General features: G+C 58.4%; 4 protein-coding genes across 5 annotated transcripts; 2 read left to right on the plus strand and 2 right to left on the minus strand.

Annotated features, from left to right (window-relative positions):
• The first annotated feature begins 84 nt into the window (after positions 1–84).
• MFAP1 (microfibril associated protein 1) lies at positions 85–4391 on the plus strand. The gene is made up of 9 exons (XM_066634814.1): positions 85–250; positions 324–543; positions 617–746; positions 1136–1323; positions 1585–1693; positions 1788–1948; positions 3160–3319; positions 3645–3734; positions 3885–4391. The coding sequence occupies exons 1-9, from the start codon at positions 169–171 to the stop codon at positions 4065–4067; spliced, it is 1323 nt and encodes a 440-aa protein (XP_066490911.1). The 5' UTR covers positions 85–168; the 3' UTR covers positions 4068–4391.
• Positions 4392–5990: 1599 nt separating this feature from the next.
• HYPK (huntingtin interacting protein K) lies at positions 5991–7679 on the minus strand. Its single transcript, XM_066634815.1, has 4 exons — positions 7438–7679; positions 6725–6780; positions 6304–6355; positions 5991–6207 (listed from the first exon to the last, which is right to left on the minus strand). The coding sequence occupies exons 1-4, from the start codon at positions 7618–7620 to the stop codon at positions 6112–6114; spliced, it is 387 nt and encodes a 128-aa protein (XP_066490912.1). The 5' UTR covers positions 7621–7679; the 3' UTR covers positions 5991–6111.
• A 26-nt stretch (positions 7680–7705) lies between these two features.
• On the plus strand, positions 7706–14906 carry SERINC4 (serine incorporator 4). 2 transcript variants are annotated; one of them, XM_066634813.1, is made up of 12 exons: positions 7706–7814; positions 10153–10320; positions 10443–10815; positions 10928–11007; positions 11202–11295; positions 11420–11631; positions 12394–12489; positions 12581–12704; positions 12912–12984; positions 13448–13499; positions 13728–13875; positions 14051–14906. In XM_066634813.1, the coding sequence occupies exons 2-12, from the start codon at positions 10263–10265 to the stop codon at positions 14265–14267; spliced, it is 1527 nt and encodes a 508-aa protein (XP_066490910.1). In that variant the 5' UTR covers positions 7706–7814; positions 10153–10262; the 3' UTR covers positions 14268–14906. The 2 variants fall into 2 exon arrangements, with proteins under 2 accessions (XP_066490910.1, XP_066490909.1); XM_066634812.1 differs by lacking the exon at positions 7706–7814 and adding an exon at positions 7845–8200 and having other exon boundaries at positions 10637–10815.
• A 732-nt stretch (positions 14907–15638) lies between these two features.
• Positions 15639–16458, minus strand: SERF2 (small EDRK-rich factor 2). Its single transcript, XM_066634816.1, has 3 exons — positions 16350–16458; positions 16141–16249; positions 15639–15947 (listed from the first exon to the last, which is right to left on the minus strand). The coding sequence occupies exons 1-3, from the start codon at positions 16354–16356 to the stop codon at positions 15878–15880; spliced, it is 186 nt and encodes a 61-aa protein (XP_066490913.1). The 5' UTR covers positions 16357–16458; the 3' UTR covers positions 15639–15877.
• Between the last annotated feature and the right edge of the window lie 8578 nt (positions 16459–25036).

Genomic DNA, 25036 nt, shown 5'->3' on the forward strand with positions numbered 1-25036 from the left:
GCTGCTTCCGACGCGGAAGCGGAAGCGGAAGGGGCGGGCGCCGGCCTTCCTGCCTCTCCGCCTCCGGCACGGCAGCTTCCGCTCACGCACTCTGCCTGCGCCGGAAGCCCCGCCGTTCCGCTCCCGATCAGAAGCCGCAGCCGCCCGCCGTGCTCTGCCGCCGCCACCATGTCGGGCTCCAGCAGCGCCCTCATGAAGCAGCCCCCGATCCAGTCCACGGCGGGCGCCGTGCCCGTCCGCAACGAGAAGGGTAAGCGCGGGCCGTGCCGGCCCGGGGGGGAGCCCCGGCCCCAGCGCAGCCCTGACATCCCCCGTCCCCGCAGGCGAGATCTCCATGGAGAAGGTGAAGGTGAAGCGCTACGTGTCGGGCAAGCGTCCGGACTACGCGCCGGTGGAGTCCTCGGAGGAGGAGGACGAGGACTTCCAGTTCGTCAAGAAGGGCCGCGAGCAGGAGCCAGAGCCCGAGGAGCAGGAGGAGGAGCCGGCCAGCGACCCCCGGCTGCGCCGCCTGCAGAACCGCATCTCCGAGGACGTGGAGGAGAGGTGGGCGGCGGCGGGCAGGTGGGCCGGGCTGGGCCAGGCCGCTGTGCGGTCCCTGACACAGCTCTCCTTGCAGGCTGGCCAGGCACCGGAAGATCGTGGAGCCCGAGGTGGTGGGGGAGAGCGACTCAGAGGCGGAAGGAGAGGCCTGGCGCGTGGAGCGAGAGGACACCAGCGAGGAGGAGGAGGAGGAGGTTGACGATGAGGTACGCAGGTCCCACTGGCCCTGTCAAGCTCTGCCTTGGGCCTCTGCGGCTGGCTGGAACTGCACCAGGCTCACAGGAGCGGAGCCTGTCCCTGGACGCATCTGGGGAGCCTCGGAGTCGCTTCAGTGCGCTCGGGGCTGTTGCTCACCTGTGTCTTCTTTGTCAGGGAGGCACCTCTGCTGGGTGCTGCACTCCCTTGCGAGGGGACAGAGAGCTGCTCTTGTTTGGGGGGTGTTTCTGACTGCTGCAGGTGCAGTGGCACTGAAACGTCTGCCTCGTGCAGCGGTAGAAGTTTCCAAAGACGGTGCCTGCCTTTCAAGGATGCTGCAGCGCTGAGCAAGGGAAGATCTCTAAGGAGAAGATGCTCCTTGTCTCCTTTCCCTTGCCAGGAAATTGAGCGTCGCCGCAGCATGATGCGCCAACGAGCCCAGGAACGCAAGAACGAGGAGCTGGAGGTGATGGAACTGGAAGACGAAGGCCGTTCTGGGGAGGAATCAGAGTCAGAGTCTGAGTATGAGGAGTACACAGACAGTGAGGACGAGACTGAGCCACGCCTCAAGCCAGTCTTTATCCGCAAGTGAGTGCCTCAAAGGTGGGACGGGGGGCACTATGGCAAGACCAGATCGTGGGCGGCTTGAGGCCCTTGATACAATTGGATGGTGGTGGGGAGGGTGTCCAGGACGTACCTTCTTGCTTCTGCCATTAGTACAGTTTCCTTCTCTTGATTGCATGTGAATTCAAGCCAATTTTGAGTGTCCTCAGGAGGGGCTTCTGACAGAGGATAGCAAGTGCCTTTCAGGAGAGGGTTTGGCTTATAGCTGTTGAATGTTTGCTGCAGAAAGGACAGGGTCACCGTCCAGGAGCGAGAGGCAGAGGCCCTTAAGCAGAAGGAACTGGAGCAGGAGGCCAAGCGGATGGCCGAGGAGAGGCGCAAATATACCCTCAAGGTAATAGGGAAGGCACATGGGTAGATGAGTGGGAAGGAAAGAGAACACTTCAAAGGCTACTTTAAGGGACCCACCACTTGTTAACTGGTTGTAGATTGTTGAAGAAGAAGCCAAGAAAGAGTTGGAGGAGAACAGGCGCTCTTTGGCAGCCCTTGATGCTCTGGACACAGATGATGAGAATGATGAGGAGGAGTATGAAGCCTGGAAAGTGCGAGAGTTGAAGCGCATCAAGCGGGACCGTGAGGAGCGGGAGGCGTAAGTAAAGCCAGACCCAGTGGTTAATCAGGGCTGGCGGGCTTTTCAAATTGCTCCAGCAGGGATAGAAAGTTGGGGGCAGTTATGATCTGGGGAACAGTTGCCCGCTGGCTGAAGGTGACATGCCGCAGGCTGCTTCCTAGAACAGTTGGATAAGAGTCAGGGTGGAGTGGGTAACCATCAAGCAGCACTTTAAATTGTAGGTGTTAGTGAAACTGACACTTTATCACATCAAGTTCCTTTAAAAATGGTACTCTAAAATATTCATAAATACAGTCAGTGTAAACAACGTATCTATAGTCATATCTATATCTATAGTTATGACTGTATCTATAGTTATAGACTGTATCTATGACTGTATCTATAGTTATAGACTGTAGTCAGGGGTCTCCAAACTTTTTGGCCAGAGGGCCGCATCAAATATCTGGCATGGTGTTGAGGGCCGGAAAAAAAATTTAAATATAAAATTTATTTAAATAAATTAGAGGTGGAACTTAGGTGAGTGAATAAATGAATGAATGGGATCATTCATTCAACCTCTCTGGCCCTTGAACACCCTACAGATGCAACCTGACCATAGTTCCAGTCATGTTTGGCCAAGTGGGCCAGAGGTTTTCAGTGGACAAGAGGTTGGCCGTGGGCCGGATAGAGGCTCGCCATGGGCCGCGTCTGGCCCCTGGGCCAGGGTTCGGAGACCCCTACTATAGTCTATAGATATACGTATCTATAGACTCCTCAAATTGAATTCAGATATCTTAGATAAGGAGCAAAAGATCATGTGCACATCTAATTGCATAAGCTGAGTATTTAGAACATCAACCAGACATTATGGAGGCTTGTTTTTCCTGCTAGTGGAGAATGTGCCTTTGCTCTGGGACGCTCTGGGCACCCAGGAAATTATTGCTGACTGCTTTATGGCTATATAGAAAGTGCTGAATAGAAATCTGTGTCGCTGTTAGTTCCCTAAACAGAGAGACATTGAAGAGACTTACGGGCTGCAGGAGGATTGTGTTCCAGGGTGTAAAAGCTCTCCAGCTGCAAACTGGGCCTTGGTGAAGATGTATGCTTAGAAAATGGAGTGATTAAAGCTATGCCTCTCTTTCTTCCTCCCACCCTCCATGGATGGGATTTGTATGATGAGACCTTCTTTGCAGAAGAATGCATTGAGGGTGGAAGAGGATGCCTGGCTGGAACTTAATTTGTGTCCTCAGGTTGGAAAAGGAGAAGGCGGAGATTGAGCGGGTGCGGAACCTGACCGAGGAGGAACGGCGTGCAGAGCTGCGTGCCAATGGCAAAGTCATTACAAACAAGGCCGTGAAGGGCAAATACAAGTTCCTGCAGAAGTACTACCACAGAGGGGCCTTCTTCATGGTGAGTGGCCAGCCAAAACCCCGATGGGCCCTTGAGTGTTTTGCCCTAGGAATAGCCTGAACAGAATGCAAAACACAGTAAGAGCAAAACATCTGAAGGCTCCGAAGGCAAGGCAGCTGTACAGAGTAGTCTGCAGATGGGACAGTAGTCAGAAAAGAGGCTGGGCTTTTGCTGAGAAGGGATTGCTTCTGTATGCCTGTAAAAGCTGCCTCTGCCCACTCTAATATCCATTCTGCCTGATGTGGGGACCCCTTGTCATATGTAAAAGGCAGGCTTGTAGGGGGCAGGTCCTGCCCAGACTCACCTGTGCCTCTTCCTTCTACAGGATGAAGATGAGGATGTATACAAGAGGGATTTCAGTGCTCCAACTCTGGAGGATCACTTCAACAAGACAATCTTACCTAAAGTCATGCAGGTGTGTTGGGGGGCTTGTGTCAGAGGGGCCATAGCATGATTTGTTCTCTCCACAGGTAGGCAGAATTATATGCAGAGAGCCAGAGGCTTTTGCTTTTGCTCAAGGCTTAATTCACTCCATGAACCATTTGCATGCTGTCTTGCTCTCCAGGTAAAGAACTTTGGGCGCTCTGGACGAACCAAGTACACACACTTGGTGGACCAAGATACCACCTCTTTTGACTCTGCCTGGGGCCAAGAGAGTGCACAAAACACTAAGTTCTTCAAGCAAAAGGCAGCTGGGGTGCGTGATGTCTTTGAGAGGCCCTCAGCCAAGAAGCGGAAGGTGACATGAATGGAAGGATGGCAGAGGGCTCTGTCTGTTGGCATCTAGCACAACCAGTTTGCCCTTTTGCTTGGGACCATGGACTACTGCCACAAGGCTAGGCCTCAACTTATTCTTGAGCTGTGGCTTTAATCTGTTTGTAATGCATTGGCAACAGCTCTGCAAGTTCTCCATTAAGCCCTGGAGCACACATGCTCTCTCTGCCGTCTTGTTTTTAGTTTGGTATTGGTTCCCCCCCCCTACTGTAAGGATTCACTGTTCTTCATGCAGGCAGTGAGAGGAGAATGGAAGGAAAGTAAGATGAGATTAGTATTAAAGTTGTTTTTTCTCAGACTCCTGTTTCTGGTTGACAGCTACTGCAGCAGTCCAGTATTAGAAAGGTGTTTGTTGCATAAAAGGCCAAGTTACAGCACAGAAACTTGCTTAGAAGCACCCAAGCACCAGTTTCCTGATAAGCTGACCTCCCGACTCTCTTCTGTGGCACAACTGAAGCCACCTTCTACTGCATGAGGCTAACCACAGAGCTGCTGCCAGCAACTGGAGCTGCTACAGCAAGGAAAGCTGCTGTTCCACCACTACTCGATGGCCCCCTCGACCGGAATTTTCTTCATGCTTATTTGCAGGGGCTCTTTCAGTTCCTTAGGATGGTTTGCAAATACAGATTCCTCTAATATAGTGGTTTCCAAACTTCTACAGGGAAGTTGGGAACCATGTAAGTCTTTGTGGGGGAGGGACAATAGTAGTGACAAAGTAACCAGAATTCTGCTGCTGTCAGGAACAAAGGGGATTTTCCTACTGAACTGTAGCAGTGTCAGCCTCCTGAAGGGTGCAGGGAGCCTGCAGATGCCTCTCTGCAGGGCTCCCCAAGCCTCAGAATGACTAAAAATAGCAGTGGAAACCCACTTCTAGTTTTGCAATCAAAAACTGGAAGTGGGTTCTGATTGCAATTTTTAGTCATTCTGAGGCCTGGGGAGCCCTGCAGAGGTGCCTGTGGGATCCTTACACTCCCCAGGAGGTTGCTGCTCCCACAGGCAAGTACAAAAAGCCCTTTTTCCCTGGCAGTCACTCCTAACACTGCAGGGCACTCTGCTTAAGGGGGAATCCCCTGCTTCCAGTTTGGGAACCACTGCTCTTAGGCTGAGAAGTGGCTGGTATAATTCAGTTGAGCCACATAAGTTTATTTTATACACAAGAGTACTGAAAGTAAGCTTGGTTAGTCAGGAGCAATGACACCTAGTGACAATGGAAGTTGGAGAACATTCTAGAGCAGAGGTAGGGTAACTAACAGTGTGAGGGCCAGAAACAGCTCCCCACCTGAAACCACCCAGTCCCTAGTCCCAAAAAGAATAGATCCAGCCAGCCAGCAGTGGTACTAAAAAGAACAGTTGTAATTCTATTGCTGTAAGGCTTATAGTGTAAGCAGATTAAGGGCAGAAGCTTCATTTGAACATCATTCTCTGTCTGGGCATGCATCTCTCCAAGCTGTGCCCATCTCTTTTTTTCTTCGCTCTGTGGCCTAACTATGAAGTTCATGCATGTGTACTTACTATGGAAGGACCTGACCTCTGGCCCTTATGCAGAAGCAGGTTGCGGACTCCTGCTCTAGAGCTTTCTGGAAAAAGGGGTATCGAAAGTCAGGGAGAAAGTGACATGAGAAGGCAGTCTTGAATTGTGCTCCTGCCTAAAAACTCCCCAGCCAGTTTAGAAGTCTAGATCTTACAATAAGTTTGGCAAATGTCTCTGTATGGAGTTGCCTCAGGGCTGAGTAGTACCAGAATTGTCAACTATCACCCATTTCTGCAGGAAGAAGTGGCATCTGTGAAACGAAGTGGTGTACAGAGGAGGCTCCCATCCCTCATATTTCCAGCACTAGCTTCTTGCTTGGGTGAGGTGTAATGGCTGGTCAGGCAGCAGTACAAACAGCAGCAAGTGAAAAAGGACATCTTTATTCCACTAGCCTTAAGAGTTGGAGTGCAGCAGACAGCAAATGCCTTGAGGCAAATGTCAGCGAAAGGCTACAGCCAGCTTTGATGTACAAGTCAGTTTGGCAGGATCAATTGGTGAGGGTGATCAGTGCCTCCACCACGTTGCCCATGTGCTCTCGCAAGCTGCGCTCTGCTGCCGCCCTGGATATCTCCATCTCATTCATCTGTGGGGGGAAAGGGGAGAGGAAGTGAGTTTCTGCACATGGTGCCGTCTAAGTAGTCTGCCCCAGCAAAGAGTGCTCTTTCTTTGTGAGACTTACAATAAGCTCCAGATCTTCCTTCTTGATGGTAACTTTAGCCAGTTCCTTCTCCCTGAAACAGAAAAGACTTAGATTGTATCCACTCCCCCCCCCCTTTCAGCTGGGTTTGGGCCACAAGTAAAGGCAGAGCTCTGCTTTGAACCTGTCTGCCCTGCCCACAATTGCAGGTACTGCAAAGGAGAGGGTTGAACAACACTACAAAAGATGCAGACAGGAAAGACGGCTTTTATTTCCCTTAACTGCAAGGAAGAAAAATAGCCTGAGTCTCCTTGACTATCACAAAGCAGTCCTTGCCCCCAAGTTTGGCTGTAGCCAGAAGAATCTAGCCCTCAGTCCAGTGCTGATGCCCAGCAGCCTTTTCCTGCCATAGCCATGAAACCGACAGGTAAGGCAGCCACTGCCCCCCACAGCGAGGACTCACCGCTCCTGCTTTGCCTTCTGTTCCCTGGATCTTCGGTCTCCTATCACCGACATGGCCTGGGCAGGAGGGAGAGGAGTATTATCGCTCCGAAGCCATCAGGCAGGTGACCAAGCAGGGCCCTGAGGACAGCTCTCCGGTCCCAAGCAAGGAGGCTGAGCACGGAAAGAGCCACTGACAGAGGCAACATCCCTGCAGAAGGGCCCTGGCAGCGAGGCTTGGAAGGGACTGCGAGGGCCGCATGGGCAGTGCCCCCACCCAACTCTGGGCCGGGCAGCTGCTGAGCGCCTGGTGGGAGGCGGAAGGGGGGCTCCTTCAGCTGGCACGATCTGCGGAGGCTGGAAGAAAGCCATCGCGGCCCAGGCCCAGGGGAGAAGGGCACCTGCTGCCCTGGTGGCTGTGCCACCAGGCGGCCCTTATGGAAGTGACACTCGGCCCGCGCGAGGTCTTCGGAACGCCTGCAGGGGAGGCCCCGGGCAGCACGGCTGCCGCCCCGACACACAACTGCGCTGGAGGCCGGGGAGGGCGGCCAGCCCGGCTCCTGCGGCTCCGCAGGGCCTGCGCCGGCATAGGCGCTGCGGGCGGCCCTGCGCGCCTCCCCGGAAGGCAGCCCGACGAGTTCGCGGGCGCACTCCCAGAAGGCGGGCAGGACGCGGCCTCGTCCCCGAGGCGTGGGCGGTGCGGGGCTGCAGGGCGCCAGGCCGCGCCGCGCTCACCGTCTCCAGGTTGGAGCTCTGGATCTCCTTCTCCTCCGCGTAGTCGGTGACGCGCTCGAGGTCGGCCGCGCCGCTGTCGTGCTTGCGCGGCTTCTCGGCCGGCCGGCCCCCGCCCTCGCCGCCGCCCGCCGAGCCGTTCGGCTCCGCTTCCAGCTCCAGCTCCACATCGCCCTCGGCCGCCATCGCGCCTCCCGTGCTGCCCCGGAAGCGCCAGCGAGAGCCGCGGCCGGCCCTTCCTCTGCGGCGCTGCGCGGGCGCCGCCTGCCGGCCCAGCCCGGTCTGCCTCTCCGCTCTCGCAGGGCAGCCTCCTCCTCCCCCGCGGGCCGCGCGCCCCAGAGCCCGCAGGCGCCCGACCCCCCCCCCCCGGGTGACTCCAGGTGAGCCTCCGGCCTGACCCGGTCCCCGCTCAGTGCGCTATTTCTGCAGGCCCTTAAGAGGGTTACGGCGGGATTTACACCTCCTGGCAGCGCCGGCCTGGCCTGGCCTGGCCGGGGGAGGGAGCGCCTCCGCGGCCAGGCGCCCGTCCTGGCTCAGAGGCAGGGCCTGCGGCTGCCCCCACCCCCGCCCCCGGCCAGCCTCGGCTCATCGGCCTTCTGCGGCGTCGACGTTGCGGGAGGCGGAGGCCGGGCCCGGCAGGCGCTGTCTGTCCCTGCCGGGCGGCCGAGCACAACCGATGACCGGGGGCCCCGAGCAGCCCAGACCGGCCTCCCCCTGGGGCCCGGGGCCCGGAGGAGGGATGGTACCCGCCTGCTGCGCGGCCCAGGTAAGCGAGGGGAGGCCCCGTCCCCAGGCTCGCGGGCCGAGGGCGGGGCGCAGGGGGAGCCCCACCAGCCGGGCCGGGGCCGCCCGCCTGCAGGCCAGGCCGCTGCTGAGCCGGCCTGGGGGCGACCCCCTGTGGCCTCCTCAGCGGGGCAGAACCCTGCTGAGCCTGCGAGAGCTGCTTCGTCTCGGACCAGGTGCTGCCGTGCGCAGCAGCAAAGGGCGCCCTCCAGCCGGTCCGCTGGGCGGCTGCCTCCCGAGCCTCTCCCTGCCCGGCCTCAGCTGACTGTCCTCGGCTAGGAGGAGGGAGCTCAGGGGCCGGCCTGCGGAAGAGGCGCGGGCTGGCAGCCAGCAGGGTAGACCCGTGCAGTGATCTGCGGGCCGCCAGCCGGCTGGACGGAGGCCAGACAGGCAGGCGCCCTCCGCCCCTGCGAGGGGCTTTGCACTTCTGTCCCCTGAGTTTCTGCGGCTGGTTAGCGTAGCTACCGAGTCCTCAGTACCTCTGAGTGGCGAGTGACCCACCCCCTCTGCAGAGCCTCCTGCTGGCTCTGGGCACAGACCATCTGCTTCCAAGACAGGACAGGCCAGGCCTGGAGGAGATCCCTTTCAACTGCTTCTCTCAGACCCCCTTCCTCCTCAACCAGCCTCTGGCCCACAGGGATCTCAGTCCAGTTGTGCCCAGCTTGGGTTCTCGGCAGGCACACACGTGCCCTGCCCCCACCAGCCCATCCCAGGCCAGAAAGTTTGCCTGTTTATGCCTTGGTCATTTTAGGTGCTTCCTGCCTGTCAGCGCCTCGCACTGCAGACTTGTTCAGAGATCAGTGCATTCCCTGCATCTGCCACACAGCTGCCAGGAGGGCTGCCTTAGGGGAAGGGGAGAGCACTGTTCCCAGCTGCCACTGCTCCATGCCAGGAACCCTTCTGCATGGGTCACCAGCTCAGGTGTGAGATGTTCCTTTGCTGGGATTCCAGGGCACCCAGCAGCGCTTGCAGCGCAGGGGGCTTGCACTGTTTCTCTATCCTTCTGTGTTGCTTCACTGTTTTGGCAGGTGCCCTGCCCAGCAAACCCAATGGAACGGCCTGGTAGTTGAAGGGCACCTGAACTGTGAAGTCCACATGGAGTGGTCACCCAGCCAGGGCTGAAAAGGAGAGCACCCTTTGCCAAGGAGCAGTCGCGCTTATGGTCCAGCAGGCAAAGGGAGCATCTTCCCATTGGGCTTTCCCCACCCCCGATAGTGCTGACCCAGTTGCAGACCAGGGGAGGACTCCTGTAGCAGGAGGACATGTGTGACATGCTGGAGTTAATTAGCGGTGACTCTAATCCCCCTCTGGAATCTTGGTGGCCAGATGGACTGGGCTAGTGGATTTAATCCTCATGCAGAGCTGGGGGGGGGGAGAGTAGGAGCTCTTAGAGCCAGGCTCTCAGCAGGGTCTTTGCCTGGTGGGGATATGGGGGGTCACTATGGAGGGCCCAGGAACAGAAGAAAGGGAATTTTTGGCAGGCTCTGCAAAGCCAGCAGTACTGATCTGTAGAAGCAGGAAGTGGGCAGGAGCAGGTGTGTCCTGGGGGTGGCAGGACCAAAAGGCCCTGGTAATACATCAGATGACATGGAAGTGGAGAACTGGGTGGGGGAACCAAATCCTTAGGTCAGCTGAAGCAGCAGGCAGGGTGCTTGTGGCATCCCCCATATTTAGCCTGCTCTGAGCAGGTTGGGATGTTGGGGGAAGGTGGGAGACTTGACTGCCCAGTAAGACTACCACCCCGGGTCTGTGCACCTCTTCATGGCCCTGCTTAGCCAGCTGAGCCTGCCCCAGTTGCTCAGTGGTGGTGGTGGGGAGGTAGCATATCCTGACTCTGTCATGCTGGCCTTTGCTGGGTGGGGAGCCAGGAAAGGGGGCCTGCCCCTTGTGCAGGATAGGAGTCACTCCTCCCCCTCCCTTTTGCCGCCTGCTCAGGTCTGCTCTTGCTGTGGCCCAGCTCCCTGTGGCCTGTGCTTCCCCAGCTGCCCTAGCATCAAGGTCTCGACGGGCACCCGGCTCCTGTACATGCTCTTCCACATCTTGGCATGTGCCACCTGCTGCTTCATGCTCTCTCACACAGTGGCCGAGTCCATCAAGGAGAATGTGAGCAGGGGCAAAGGGGTGAGGTGGGGAGGGGGGCTTCCAGGGGAGCTTTGTAGCCCTTGAAGCCCACATCCAGTGTGAGGAAGGTTGGCATGCCTGAGCCCTGTTCTTTGCCTATCCAGATGCTCTCTGTGATGGCACAACTCCATCCAGCACAGAGCCCAAGCCTCGAAAAGAGGTACTAGAGCCAAAGCCGGCCTCAGAGCTGAGCCTGCTCTGCTTCTCTACCAGCTCTCAGGAGCCTGGTGCAGTCCTGCCCAGAACTGCGCCTTGCCAGGAGGCAGTGCTTGCCAGCTTAGATCACCCCTACCCGCAGGTGCCTTCCTACGCAGTGCTTTGTGAACGACTCTCAGGAGCCCTGGACTGTGACCTCCTGGTGGGCTACTCGGCCGTCTACCGGGTGTGCTTTGGCACCGCATGCTTCTACCTGGTCCAAGCGGCCTTCCTCCTCAACATCAAGTCTAGCAGCAATGCCCGGGCCCTGCTGCACAACGGGTGAGCAAGCTCCCCCCCCCCCCCCCAGAAGCTGAAGTTTGGCTTGTGGCCTTTTCCTGGCCCTGCTCCTGCATGCTAGCCAGGGCAGGGCTACACGTTGTGTCCCTTGCAGGTTCTGGTTCCTGAAGCTCCTTGCCCTCGTGGGGCTCTGTGTAGCGGCCTTCTTCATCCCTGACCAGCACTTCATCCGAGGTACCCCCTCCCCAGCATACAGTTTGCAATAAATCAAAGGCTTGTCTGTTGCAGAAAAGCAACCGCTGGCAGCAGCTGGTGCAGGAAAGCCACTCAGTGCCAAGCTGTCCACTCTGAGAAGGCCCCTGAGCAGGACTGCCAGGGGCTGTGTGTGGCTCCCTGACCCCACCTTCTGCTTTCTGGCTTTGCCCCAGCCTGGCATGTGGTTGGTGTCTGTGGAGGCTTTGCATTCATCTTGGTTCAGTTGGTGCTGATCACAGCCTTTGCCCACACCTGGAACAAAAACTGGTGAGTTTGTCCTTCGGCTGGAGTGAGATAAATGCGAGGGGGGCAAGCCCAGCAGACCGGGGGGGGGGGAGGATGGCATGGGGGCAGCAGGCAGCTGTCACAACTTACCTATTAACCCTCCCAGGCTCACAGGCGCCTCCCAAGACAAGCGCTGGTACGTGGCTGTGTTCCTAGCCACATTGGGATTCTACACAGTGGCCTGTGCAGCGTACACCTTCCTATACAAATTCTACACCCACCCAGATGGCTGCATCCTCAACAAAGGGCTGCTGGCCTGCAATGGGGGCTTGTGTCTCCTGATGTCCTTCCTTTCCATCACGCCCTGTGTCCGTTTCCGTGAGTACTGTGGGGGGTGGGGCAGGGAGACCATGGCGGGGCACAGCCTGTGGCTTGCACCAAACCTGGAACGTCCCTGCCACGTGACTTCGCAGGCAAGGGGTGCCAGGCTCTGTCCTACTTCTGTTCCTGGCTTTTGCTGGTCTGAGTCTTTGCTCACACAGCAATGCCAAGACACTGACTGTGCCCCCTGGCCTGGTGGGTTCTGCAGCTGAGTTGACTGCATAACCAAACCAACAACAAAAAGGGTTTTCTTTCAAAGAAGCAGTGCTTTTGGTTTACTGGGTTCAGTTCTCTAGACCAGTATGCCACAAGCCCTTTAGAACACATGACCAAGCAGTGACCCACCTGTCACGTCTAGACCCTCACTCTCCTGGATAGGCAGTTCTGATCCAGAGGAGCGGCCACATAGATCAAGGTGGAATCTTAGGACGCCTCTCAGCCCTTTTGGCTAAAGCAGCTCAACACAGTCCCTGCCTGCTCCGGGGACCAGTGCACGCCTGTGGCTGGCAAGATATCCTGCAGGGCAAGATACAGGAGGTGGCACGTGCCAGAGAAGGTGTGCAGCGGTTTTAAATCGACATTGGTGCTAGCGGAGCCTGGCATTTGGCAAGCTTTGGTTTGAGATGGAGGCACTGCTCCCCATACTTCTCAGGTGCCAAACAGCTCCTGTTCTCTGGGGGGTGCATTGCATCTGCATCTTGCAAAATGGCTCAGGGCTGGGCTCACCAGCAGCACTAACCCCCCTTTCTCTGCTCCTAGGACAGCCAAGCTCAAGCCCCCTGCAGGCATCCATCATTTGCTGCTACATCATGTACCTGACCTTCTCTGCCCTGTCCAGCCGGCCACCAGAGAAAGGTTTGTCCACAGGTGGCTCTCTTGGCACCCTCAAAAGCGCTTCAGAGCACAGGGCTTGAACTGACTGATGGTCTGCATTCCTCTCCCACAGTGCAGTACAAAGGGCAAAATGTCACCATCTGCTTCCCCAGCATGAGCAGGGATGGGGCAGCTGAAGACACCACGGTGGCGGTCCTGGGTGCTGGTGTGATGTATGCCTGTGTCCTCTTTGCCTGGTGAGTGGTGCTGTGAACGCCCTACCCTGGCTGTATTTCAGGATGCTCCCTGCTTTTGCCAGGACAGGGAATCTGACAGAGTGGCCAGAGGACAGTGTAGTAGGTAGGAGGTGTCCCCAGTGCAGCAGTCACGGCAGGAGGAGGAGACCACTGTGAGGAGGGGTGTTCTAGCCCAGAGGTTGACTCTTGCCTCTCTGCCTCCTGCAGCAATGAAGCCTCCCTTCTAGCCGGGATGTTTGGGCCTCTTTGGATGGTCAAAGTCTACACCTTTGAAATTAAGGTGGGTGAGGGAGAGGGACTGGCTGCCCTCAGGGAGAAGACAGAAGGGGAAGCCCACTTTGAGAGCAGCTGCTGATCTTCATGGCCAACCCTTCAGGGTTGTGCCATGTTTTGTACACAGGTCCCCACCCCAATGACACCATCACATGGCTCACGCATGAATGTCCCCTGCAAACCATTGGCAAGCACCGCCCCACACCACTCCTCACTTGCAGGTCACTGGGAGGCGCTGCCTGTCCCTTGCCAGTGCGCTTGCAGGACAGTGTCCACCCCTTATTCCCTCTGCCTCAAGCACAACCCAGCCACAATAGTTGTAAGGGAAAGGTGGAGGCCCAGCCCCAAAGGCATCACACGGAATAGCTCAGTTCTACCTGTCAGTGCTGCTGGCTGAGCGAACCTAACCCCAGCGGGGGGGGGGGGGGGGCAAAGCTGGCTGCATCTGGCCAGTGCTCTTTTCCTTGCAGAACCCCTCCTGCTGCTTCTGTTGCCCAGAGAAGATGGAGGAGGAGCTGGAAGGTGTGTGGGGCTCTGTTCAGGATGTGGGTGGGTGGGTGGGCCTCTGGCTGGGAGACAAATCCTTTCCAGGACCACACAAAGGTGACATTTTCCAGCCTCCGTGAACCCAGATGCTTAACACAAGAGCTATGGGGAGTGGGTTGTGAGAGAGACCTCCCCAGACAGCTCCCCTTCTAGAGGGACTCTCTACAGAGCAGAGCCTGGAGCCTTTTTTCATACCTGGCCTAGGGCAGAGATGTGGCCAGGAGGGACCCACTGTGGGGCAGCAGATTGTCCACAGTGAACACGACCACCTTGTCTACAGCTACTCCACTTTCCACTTTGTCTTCTTCCTCGCCTCGCTGTACGTCATGATGACCCTCACCAATTGGTTCAGGTAAGGACCATTCCCATCTTAGGCCACCCAGATGCAGGACCCCCCCATTCACCTCCTCCTTTCACCGCCCACTGCCAACTCTCCACACAGTGGGCTCTCCCTGGGGTGTCCTCGGTGTGCCTATGTTGCCTGTTGGCCGGGAAAATGGGAACTGCTTCTTCTGTTCTCCGGGCAGCTATGAAAGTGCTGAGCTGGAGAAGACCTTCACACACGGCAGCTGGTCAACCTTCTGGGTCAAGGTGGCTTCTGGCTGGGCCTGTGTCCTGCTCTATCTCTGGCTCCTATTGGGTCCACTCTGCCTGTCTGACTCATGGCAGCGCCGGCGCAGCAGCCCCCCTCTGCGCATCATACGGCGCCGGCGTGCACTTCACCGCATCAGCGTGGCAACATAGCCCCTGCTCCTGGGCCTTTGTCACAGCCTGCTGTGGGCCCTACTGCTTGCTGAGACTGCCAAAGGCTAACTGAGGACCTGGACTCAAGGGTGGCAGCTGGCTGACTGACCTCTACTGAGCAACCACTGGTGCTGAGACCACTGCTGATCACACACAAGTGGAGCAGGGGCCTTGCAGGTGGACAATCCTATGTAAGCGCAGAAGTGGTCAAGGCAGGGCCACTGTCAGAATGGCTCTCGACTTCCCACCTGCACAGCCTGCCATGGACAGGGATTTGGAGTGTAAAAGTGGCTGATACCCACCTCCACGGACTAGAGAGAACATGATGTCGGCTGGAGAGGTGATCTCTACACACCTCCAAGAGGAACTGAAGCCCAGAGTGGGCCCAATAAAGTTAGGCAGGCCAGGAGCATGGTCACCACGGCGAGTCAGTCAGTGGTGGGAAGACGGGAGACCTGCTTCTGGATGCAGGGCTGAGCTACAGCATGGCAGACCGAGTCGTACTGGTGAAAGGAAGGCTCTATCACATGCCTGGTGGAGGAGGACAAAGTGGTAGCCGCAGCAGGAAGAGTCACCCCAGGGGACTGGTGGCCATCCTGGACATTGACTTTGTCCTCCCAATAAAGCCTCATTCTGCAGGAGGAGTGTATTTATTCAAGAACTCTATGCCTCCAGCTTCTGCTTAGAGGGCAGAGCAGGGTAGTGCCTTCTCTCCAGTGCCTCTGATTCTCTTGCAATGTTTCAGACTTTTACAAATGGTGGCTGAGGGTGGGAACTGAGGAGCCAGAAGAGGTCAAGGATGGTAGTAAGGTGGGGCCTCTGGGCTCTCCCCCGGCAGTTGATTGGCAACGGAATCAAGACAGCTAGCAGTCCTGCCCTGGAGTAGGACCGGGCACACTGCCCTTGCATTTAGCTTCTGCCCCCTCAGCAAAAAAATTGCCCCCTTCAAGCCCGAGAAGGCTTAATTTGAACAAACAGCTGCCTTTGTATGCTCTGCTTCATTGGGGGGGGGGGGGAAACAGCCTACACTCACACCCAAGAGCCCAGGGCAGACAGGGAAGAGTCCTCTGCCTCCCAGCAGGTAAGGGTGAAGGTCTGAAATTACAGCCTGGGGTGCCCTTCCTGGCCACAAGGTGGCAGGTGTGTGGGTCTTATAGAAGTCAACACAGCAGCACAGATGCTCCTGCCTGCTGCAGGCCAGGGTTGCCTGTTCCCTGCCAGCACCAGTCTTTCTCAGCTGAGCTGCACCTGGTCTGCCAATGAGGGCCAGCCAAGAGTGCCCTCAGTAGCTGCCACCCTAGAAGCACCCAAGCTCTGCCCTGCGTGTCCCACAACTGCCCGCTTCAACCCCCATAGTCATTCTGCACCCGATGCAGAGAACCAACTGCTTTAATTGATGCAAGCTGTGCTGCTTCAAGCCTAGAAGGGGACCACCTGCCGACCTCAGCAGACCAAGGGCCCCGAAGCTGCCGGGGCCATCAGCGGGGGGGGGGGCGTGTGCGGCCACTGGGACTCCCTTGCGGTTGCACGGGGGAGTAGCCAAGCGGAGCTGCTGGAGGGGGCGTGAGGGGCAGGCGCCTGGGCCTGACGGGCTCCGGCGCTACCCGGGTCTACTGGGGCTGGGGCGGCTCCTTCTTCTCGCGGGCCGCCTTCTGCTTCTGCTGCATGATCTCGGAGTCCCTGAGGAGAGAAAAGCCCGCGCTGAGAGAGGCCGCAGCAGCCACCCTGCGAAGGAGGGCGGGCTGGCCAGGGGACGCCCCGTCGTCACGCGCAACCGTCGGGGGGGCCGCGACGGAGGGCTACGTGGCGCTGCGTCTTCGCTGGAGCGCCAGTGGCCTGGCGCGGAGTGTGCGGGGCAGGGCGGGTGGCTCACCTCTGCTTGCGGGCGGCGGCGGAGAGGCCGTCGTCGCGCCGCTTCCCCTTGCCGCAGTCCGCCTGCTTCTTCATGTTCTTGTTCCGGGCCAGTTCGCGCTGGTTGCCGCCTGCGGGGAAGGGCAGAGCAGGGCAGAGCCCCCAGTCAGTCCCGGGCCCGTTCGCACGTGACGCTGCGCGGCCCGGCCCGGGTGCTGCGGGGGCTCTTACGGGTCATGGCTTGCTCAGCTCCCGTCCGATCCGTCCCGTCGCGGCCACCGCCACGTCTCTTCCCAGGCCCGCCCGGTCACCCTTGCCGGGGTGGGCCGTTTGGTGATTGGCTGACGGAGAGGAGAGGAGGAGCGTGGGGGGTGCGGTCCTGAAGGTGGAGGCGCTCGGCTGCAGGGGCGGGGCGGGGCGGGGCGGGGCCTGACCGCAGAGCCGCGAAGAAGGCGGTGCGTGAGCCAATCCTGCCGGAGGAGGCTCGTCGGGCTCGAGCCCCGCGCGCACGGGAGAGGGCGCGCAGCGGCGGGCGCGCTCAGTGCGGGCGGCGCAGAGGCTCGGGGGCGCTCCTGCAGGAGAGCTTCTTCGACGCAGGCAGGCAGGCGGGCGGGCGCGGGACGGAAGAGGCGCCTGTGCGGTGGACGCACCGAGGAAGGAGCCCCTCGCCGTCGGGGTCGCTCTGCGCACCCGAGTGGCAGGGCGCCGGGCGAGCCAGCTCGAGCCGCCCACGCGCGCCCCGGCGCACGCCCGACCCGTCCGGCTCCTGTCGCTTTGGGCCGCGATGCCCTCGGGCAAGCAGGGCCCGGGGCGGCTGCTGGGAACTGGAGAGCGCGAGGCCGGCGGTGCAAGTCTCGCTTGTCTCCTCGGACTGAGGCCGCCTGGTGGGAGTCAATGGCAGGCTGCGACCTCCGCACGGACGCGCCCAGCACTGTTCTCTCGGTGGGGCTGCAGCCTACGAAGGTGCAGGGCTCACACGAGGGCTGTTCGGAACGAAAGTGCCGCTGGCTCTTCAAAAACCACTGCGGGGAAGTAGTGTGATGCAGCGCAGGTGTTCAGCCCCCCCCCCCCGCTGTTCGCCCTGCTCCTCCACGGAGTGAGTCGGGGCGCGTCCTGGGACATAGTTCCCAGAAGAAGCAGCCCGAAGGCATCGCGCCCCTGCCTCCCGAGCGAGTGTGCTTCCTTTCGGGGCGCAGCAGATCGAGTTTGGTGGCAAGTTCCCTGCTGGGGCTGTGAGCTCCCGGAGACAACCCCAAGCCCTCCAGACAGGCCTTGTGCAACAAGAAGCGAATGGACACTTGTGGGAGCGGAGGCAGGAGAGCGCAGGCGCAGCACACACACGCCCTCCTTCCTGGAGGGCATCGGGAAGCTTGTCCTGGGCGGGGCACGACAGCTGCCTCGACTCCGATGGAGACTGCATGAAGTAGCGGGGTGGCCGGGGATTTGGCTTCTGAGCGGCCTTCAGTGGGTTTCCCGAAGTCTCGGGGGGTAGGGCGAGCAGAACGGACTTTCGGAGTAGCCCTCATATTGCCCTACTGACTGAGCAGGGGAAGGGGTGGGTGTCAAGCACAACACATCTTGGGGGGGGGAGCCGGGGCAGGCAACTGCTGGGGCTCCTCCAAATGCTCTCCCCTGTCCTTTTGCTCACCACCTGTTGGGTGACAAGTGCTGTAGAACGCAGGAGCTGGCTTGACACTGTGACTTTATTTGGAGCAAATGACTTTATTGTGACTTTATTTGGAGCATCTGCCTGCTTCAGAACCGTCCTTCTTATGGATTATCACAGTCACCCACAGCAGAGTGTTGCTTTTGTGCCGGGGGGGGGGGGATCTCATCCTTTGCCTAGACAGCTGGATGTTTTGGTCTCTCCTTAGACTTGTCACCTTCCTTTGCTGCCAGATGCAAGCCTGATCCTGGGCCAGGTGAGAGACTGGCTTGTTCCTCTCAGGGGAGCAAGCTCAGACCACAGGGCTGCAAGCCCAGCAAGGAATTTCAGTCCAGCCCAGCCCATGTTCGGCCCACCAGGTGAGGTGGCAGAGAAGGTTTGGCCTGCAGTGCACTGGCCACCACCCCCTTGAGCAGCTACTGCACAAAGGCCCTGCCTGCCCTCCTCTCCAGGCCACCCCGACTGATGCAGTAGGCCAAACAGCCACTGAGGCTGGGCAAGGTGTGGAGCCCATGTTTCGATCTAGCACTGCTGCTCCACATCCTCCTATGACAAAATGCCCAGCAGGGTGGTCATCAGGTTTCCTCCTGGTGCTTGCAGTCCTCTTGACCCCTGCAGGGGCACCTGGGAGCCCTGGCTCCTCCACCTCCAGTGTGTGTGCTGGAGCTATGGGGGAGGTGGGTGGAGACACCTCCCCACAAGTGTCTTGCAGGTCCTTGGCCTGGACCCGGTCCCGGTCCCCTGCATAGTCCCCAGCTTGTTGGTAAATGAGAAAAGCTGCAGTGCCAGTTCCAGAAGAGCAGCTGCTCAGCTTGACGGTGGTGGTGCAGGGCCTCCTGTCTGCAAAAGAGAAAGCAGGGCCTGCTGTGCAGCCTCCCAGTGACAGCTTGCCTTGCCCCTGCGGGGTAGGAGGCCCAAAGACCACCTGGTTGCCACTGGAATCAGCTGGAGGATACCAGGGGATACTGTACCCTCTGGGCCAAGGGGCCTGGGTCAGGATGAAGAGGCAAGGAGGGATCTGCACAAGGGAGGTGAGGGGTGGGGTGTTGTGACCCTGGTGACAAACCTGAGAGCTGGAAGCAACAGTGGCCACCAGAAAGTCCTCCAAGAGACTCTCTCCTGGACTGGAGTGGTCCAGCTGCCTCCTCTGTCTCCTGGCCAGCTTGGAGAGCTCCACATGGATGGCCTAGAGAGAGCCAGTAAACAACGTATTAACCTGCTGCCTCCAGATGCGAGTTTTCAGTCTTCATCTCTGGACCCACCTGAAGACAAGAGCTCCCAAGCCTCCCTTTGCACCCCTTGGGTGTCCCCCACCCACCTGGTCAGCTTAGGGATCAGCTAGATACAAGGGGTGGTGTGTGGGTGGGTAGTGGTTTATTTTGCTGCTCTCCCCCAGCCCCATAAGTATCTGGCAGTGCCATTGTCTTGGAGTTGGCTTCCTTTCCTCTTCATTTGCCACCTCACTCCACCTGATGGCCACTGCTAGGTGAGGTGGGAGAAGGTGCACCAGAGAAAGCAACTCTGTGTGCGGAAATGCTGGTGGTATGGGAGACCCAAGATGAGAGGGGCAAGGCTGACCTGGGAAAGGGAGGAGAGCGCAGCTCAGGGGCAGCCCCAGTCAAAACTCCACTGTGGCCAATGGAGGAGCATCGCTGTCTCTGGGGCAGCCCTGGGCCCTGTTGGTGTTGAAATGCCTTGTTATGAGCCAAGAGGCAGAAGGGAGAAGTGAAGAATTTCTTTGTAAATTTCGAGGGCACTTGTGAGGATTTGGAAGTATGTGCCAAGGACAGGATTGGTCCGAAATAAGAGGGAATCGGGGAGACGTCTATTGCAAGGTGAGACTGGAGGACTCTTAGGAGTGTGAATGGCTTAAGGAGGAGGTCAGGCAGCAGTTTGGCCCGACTGCCAGATGCTGCTGGTGAGCATTTGGGAGTCCAGAGAGGAGAAACAGCCAGTTGTTGGAGTGCTGAGCAAACGGGGGTGGAGGGCGACTGGGGGAAAACTCAAGAAGACCTGATCAGCTGAACAGGGTGCAAACAGTTCAGATCTATGAAATCCTATTGAAAAAGCACAAGTGGATTGTGAAAGACAGAAGGCCTCCAGATTAGCTGCAGCTGCGAAGGTGAGGGGGTTGTCAGAAGGGGAGCTGCAGAATCCCAAGTTTCTCTCTTGAAACAGGAGACGTTTGTGGCACTCTCAGAAACCCTGCCCTTTGGCGTTTAATAAGCTGCTCATCCTTTTGCCTTGGCCTGTTGGCTGCAGTAAAGCAGAGGACGGGTGATGGTGTTGGTAGTGATGCACTGAGCAGTAACCACTAAGCATGCTCTTCATGGTCAGCCTCTGACTGCCTAAGACCAGTTTGAAGGACACACCTTGAAAATCACACTTAGAATAAACAGGTCCTTTCCCCTGGCCTGCATTTAGCCCTCTTGAACTTCCTGAAATCCAGGCAAAGCTTGGGGGTCCAGCAGAGGCCCTTAAAGGATGGGGCCAGGGACACAAGAAAGCCTGAGTGGTGGAACGGACACTCAGGTCTGCCCCGCTACCCCTATGGACCGCTGCAAAAATTTCACCAGGATCTTCCTTGGGTGCCCCAGAACAAGGCCATGAGCAACAGTTCTGCCTCCATGTGCCAATCCTGTCAAGCCCCTGCTACTGGCCACTGCCACCTCTTGCTCCTGGCTGCAGGGCAAGCTCTGTGGCCCCACCTTTGTGGTTGGCTCCAGCTGGAGGGCTCTCTTCAGGGCATCCTGGGCAGCCTGGTCTTCTCCCTGTTCTGACAATAGCTGAAGGGAAAGGGGGAAGTTAGGAAGCTGTGCTCGTGGGGGGGGGGGGGGTCTGCCTGCCAGGAAGATAAGCTCCCTCCAACCTGCCCTTTGCTCCAGCAATGCCCACTTCCTGTTCCCAGAGGCCTCCCACTCCTGCCAGGGGCCAGCTCAACAAGTTGAGGAAGTAGCGCCTCCACCTACCCACCCCAAATTCGAGCTCCGGCCTACCTCTACCCCCCACATGCCCTCACCAGCACCTCACCCTCCCTTTCCTGTGCAGGGCTTTAACATTGTCTGGGTCCAGTCGCAGGACCTTGTTGCAGGCAGCCAGGGCTTCCTCCGGCTGTTGCAGCTTCAGCTGGGCAGCCGCGCAGTTGTTGAGACACTTGACCTGATGCTCTCGGAGTGCCTCCTCCTCCTCCGGGCTGAGGGGTTCTGGAGAGAAGCCCGGGACACACATTCCAGTACCAGGACCAGCACTCCGAGCCTGGCACCTGACTCCTAGTAGGAGTGTGACAGGCACCTTTTGTGAAGAAGGGGTGGGAAGGGCCCCTTCCTGCCCTGAGGAGGGTATCAGGCACCACTTCCTGGCAGGCTGCAGCCCCAGCCCAGACTGTCCTAGCAAGCAGCCCCCCCCCCAGCTGTGCCAGCCAGATTCTCTGCCTTACCCCACTCCAGGGTGCCTCACCTGTCCCCAGCAGTGCCGTGATGTGCAGAGCCAGCTGGTAGGAGTCCAGGGCCTGCTGATACTGCCCCCGCTCAAAGTGGAAGTTTCCCCACTCCCGCTGCTGGATGCCAAGGCTAAGGCGCTGGGTGGCTGGCAAGTGGGCTGGATCAGGGCCATCGCGCACCTGCAGCAAAGTCACCTCATACAGCAAAGCGGCCTCCTGTGGGATGTCTGGCTCCCTGGTGAGGGGGGAGAAAGGCCAGCAGTGGTGAATGCTTAGTGGCTCCAGCAGCTGGCAGTCCCCCCACAACCCAAGCAGCCTGCCCTACCTGCCTAAGTGGCCGTAGGCACAGGTATGCCTGGCAAGAAGGAGTGCCACCTCTCCCAGCTGCATGGACAGCACTCCGCGCTCCAAGGCCTAGCGAAAGCAGATTAGGTGCTGAGGGTGTTGGCTTCATCCCCAAAGGCTCCCGCTTTGCCCCCAGAAGGCTGTGTCGCCTGCACTGGACTCTGAGGAACAGGGAGGCTGCTTTGGCCAGTGAGTCTCAGGGGCATTGCACTGTGGCCAAGCTGTGGGCTGGTCAAGAATGGTTGGACTGAAGGACACAGCCACAAAGAACAGGCCAGTCACAAGCCCCGAGGCACACTGACTGTGCACCAGGCCACTGCAGCGGAAGCAAGAGAAAAGAGGTGCTGGGGGGCTGCTGCGGCTGTGCCCACACTCGCAAGCCAGGCAATGTTGGAGGCCCAGGGCGGGTCCCAGGAATCCCCCCCCAAAAAAGCAGCTCTGAGTGATCTGAAGGGGGCTTCCGGAGAGACCCTGCATGGTGTCCTGTTGGGGAAAGCAGAAGTCTCCAGGCAAAGGCTCAGTCAAGACAGCAATGCTGGAAGGAGGGGTTCGCTAGCCACCCAAAAGGTCCCCCTTGGCTGGTCCCCTCCCACAGGCAGGAGCCCAGCCAGCCTCACCTGAATGGCCCCGCCCTGGCCAAGGATGAAGCGCAGCTGGGGGTCCTTCTCCACCAGGCTCTGGTCCTCCAGGACTCCAAGCAGCTTCACCGTCACCTCCTGGCCCAGCCGTGGCCTGCTACTCTCCCCTTGGCCACCACTCACCAGCCGCTTCCGCAGGCACCGATCCTCTGCAGAGCACAAGGGGACAGAAACCTGCCACAGCTGCCAGGCCTCTCTCCCAGATCTGTCCCCCAGGAGTCCTGGCAGTGCAGGAGCCGTGAGGACAAGTTAAACCCAATTGCAATCTAGTGTCTTTGCTGGGGGGTATGAGCGTAAATAGAATGCTAGATGCAGGGAGATGGCAGCGAGATGCAAGTGTGTTGTGTGCTCCCAGAGGCATCTGGTGGGCTGTGGTAAGATAGAGGAAGCTGGACTAGATAGGCCCTGCACTTGATCTAGCAGGGCTCTTCTGATGTTCTTATGCAGTAGAAGAGAGAAGCTGGCACAACTGCTCCCCAGTGCCCCCCTCCCAGGAAGTTCCCTGGTTTTCTGAAGAGCTGAGGATGCTGCAGTGGCCAGGCCACCAGCCAGAGCAAGGGTGGCAAAAAGCTTGGGAGGACTTGATCCAGACACTGGCTGGCTAGACCCCTTGTTTGGAAGAAAGAGTTCTCCTTTTCAGCCACAGCAGTATCCAGGCAGAGTTGGCTGGCGGAGCTTTTCTGAGCATTCAGGGCTTGGAACGTCTCGGCAGTCCACTGGGTCCAGTGTGCATGGCCCCTCGCAGATAATGTGGTTGGCATCACTTGGAACTGAAAGCTGATTGATTGGCCTTGTGAGGATAGCACTGCTTCTGCTACTGTCCAGGACCTTGGAATGTTCCCAGCTTGCTTAGTCTGAGGACATGGACAGAATCCTTGGAAGCATGCAGCCATCCACGCACACCACCAACCCTTGCCCATCCTGGGTTGTGAAAGCAGCCAGAGCAGGGCAGGCTGATGCTTCAGTGTGTGGAGGCAATGCAGCCCTAGGGGTTTCTAGAGGAGACCACTGATCTAGATCCTTTTCATTCTAGCTATGGTTGCCTGGTGGCCAATCCATGCCAGTAGCTAGATGGAAGGAGTGTGTCCCCGCTGGTTTTGCTGAACCTCTTGGCATTGATCAGGGCACCATTCTGGATTGGCTGGCCAGGTGCAGTGATGCTGGGGAGGCTCCCCTGGGCTCCCCAACACAGCCATTGCCTAGGAACCAGTCTTTCTCAAGCCAGCCAGGGCATGATTATTGTGCCATTCTCCCAGAGGCCCTTCTCTCTCCTCAGGGTTCACCACAAGGAATATAGTGCATTGCTTGGCTCTTACTTGTGAGCCATTTCTCATTCCTCTGCACCTTGAAGGGCTGCTACCCAGGGAGTCAAGGCAGCCTGCAGGTGCTGTGGGTCACCTACAGAGGTGCCCACTCAGAACAGCTAGGCCAAGGGTGCTGGTGCCTGGGAAAGAATGTGCAAGCTCATGGCATTTTGGGGAAGCAGTGGGGCTGGGCAGGACAGATCACTCGCAGCAGGGAAGGGCTGATGTTTGCTCAAAGGCACCTTCACAGTTCAGCCACTAGCCCAGAGTCCAGAAGACTCAGAGATGCAGGTGTGCCCGCCCCGTGCCCACCCCTTCCAGTATATGCAGCAGAGGCCTTCTGGTTGTGGATTCATAGCATGACTTGCTAGCCATGGGTACCAATCTCCCTGGATGCCAACCCTACTGACCATTAGCAGTTCCTGAGGGCTAAGGATGTCACAAGACCACAGAGATGCTGTGTGCATCAGCAAGGGTGTGTGCTCTGGTAGAGCTGGCAGCAGGCCTCTGGGGAGACCACTGGAGAACCCATGTGTGCCCCCCCCCAGCATCTCACCTAGGAGGTCTTCCCAGTCATCAGCAGCAAAGAGTTCCTCGAAGCTGTCATTTGCTGTTGCTCCCGCTGCCAGCAAGTGCTCCAGGCGCTGGTAAAAGGGCTGCTCCTCGTGCCGGGCTGAAGGCAGCGGGATGGTCGTGTGCGGCAGCTGGAAGTGGACTCTCCGCCCCAGGCAGAGGCTTCCCCCAGGCTTCTGGTCCCTGCCTCCCGTTGTCAGCGGTGACCTGAGCCTGCCACTGGCTTCCTGGGCTGTCTCCTGGTCCTGCATTGCCAGCAATAGGATGCCAGCCAGCAGGTTCCCAAAGGAGGGAAAGGGCTTCCCAGACTGGGGTCTTGGGCAGCCAGTGCTCTTCTCCTGCTGCCCCCCAGAAGCAGCACCTGAAGCAGCCAGAGTGACTGGCTGACCAGCCAACCACCAGCAGGCAGTGTGCTGTGAGCAGTTGTAATTCCATTACTGCATTTGCAGGGGGATTAGAGTAAGCCCTCTGGGCTGCTCGCACCAACTCCCACAAACACGTGCCAGACGCTGCCACTGGCCTGAGCAGGGACCAGCCAGTGCTGCCTCCCCCTCTGCTTTCACAACACAAGCTGCCATTTTTGCCAACCCCTCTTAATGTTTTGCTGGGCAGCAGGCAGACTCCAGCAGCACCCCACACACCACCCAAGCCTGAGAGGGCATTCCATTGACTGACTGACTGACTGACTGACTGACTGACTGACATCATGACTGGCAACTTGGGCCAGGAAATCCTGGGTGGAAGAACGGACTGTCTCGTCCTCTTACAGTGTGGTTTCCGTGCTGGATTTGGGACTAAACGTGCTCTGGTCTCGTGGATGATCTACCCCAGAAACGAGAGGTGGGACAGGGTGCCTCCTTGTTGTTTCTGCTGGATCTCTAAGCAGATTTTGGGTGGCAGGAGCTGAAGGATCGTTCCAGAGTGCCCTGCAGGGATGGGGGGCTGGCTTTCAG

The sequence above is a fragment of the Tiliqua scincoides genome, chromosome 8 (assembly GCF_035046505.1).
Source record: "Tiliqua scincoides isolate rTilSci1 chromosome 8, rTilSci1.hap2, whole genome shotgun sequence".
Lineage (NCBI taxonomy): Eukaryota > Metazoa > Chordata > Lepidosauria > Squamata > Scincidae > Tiliqua > Tiliqua scincoides.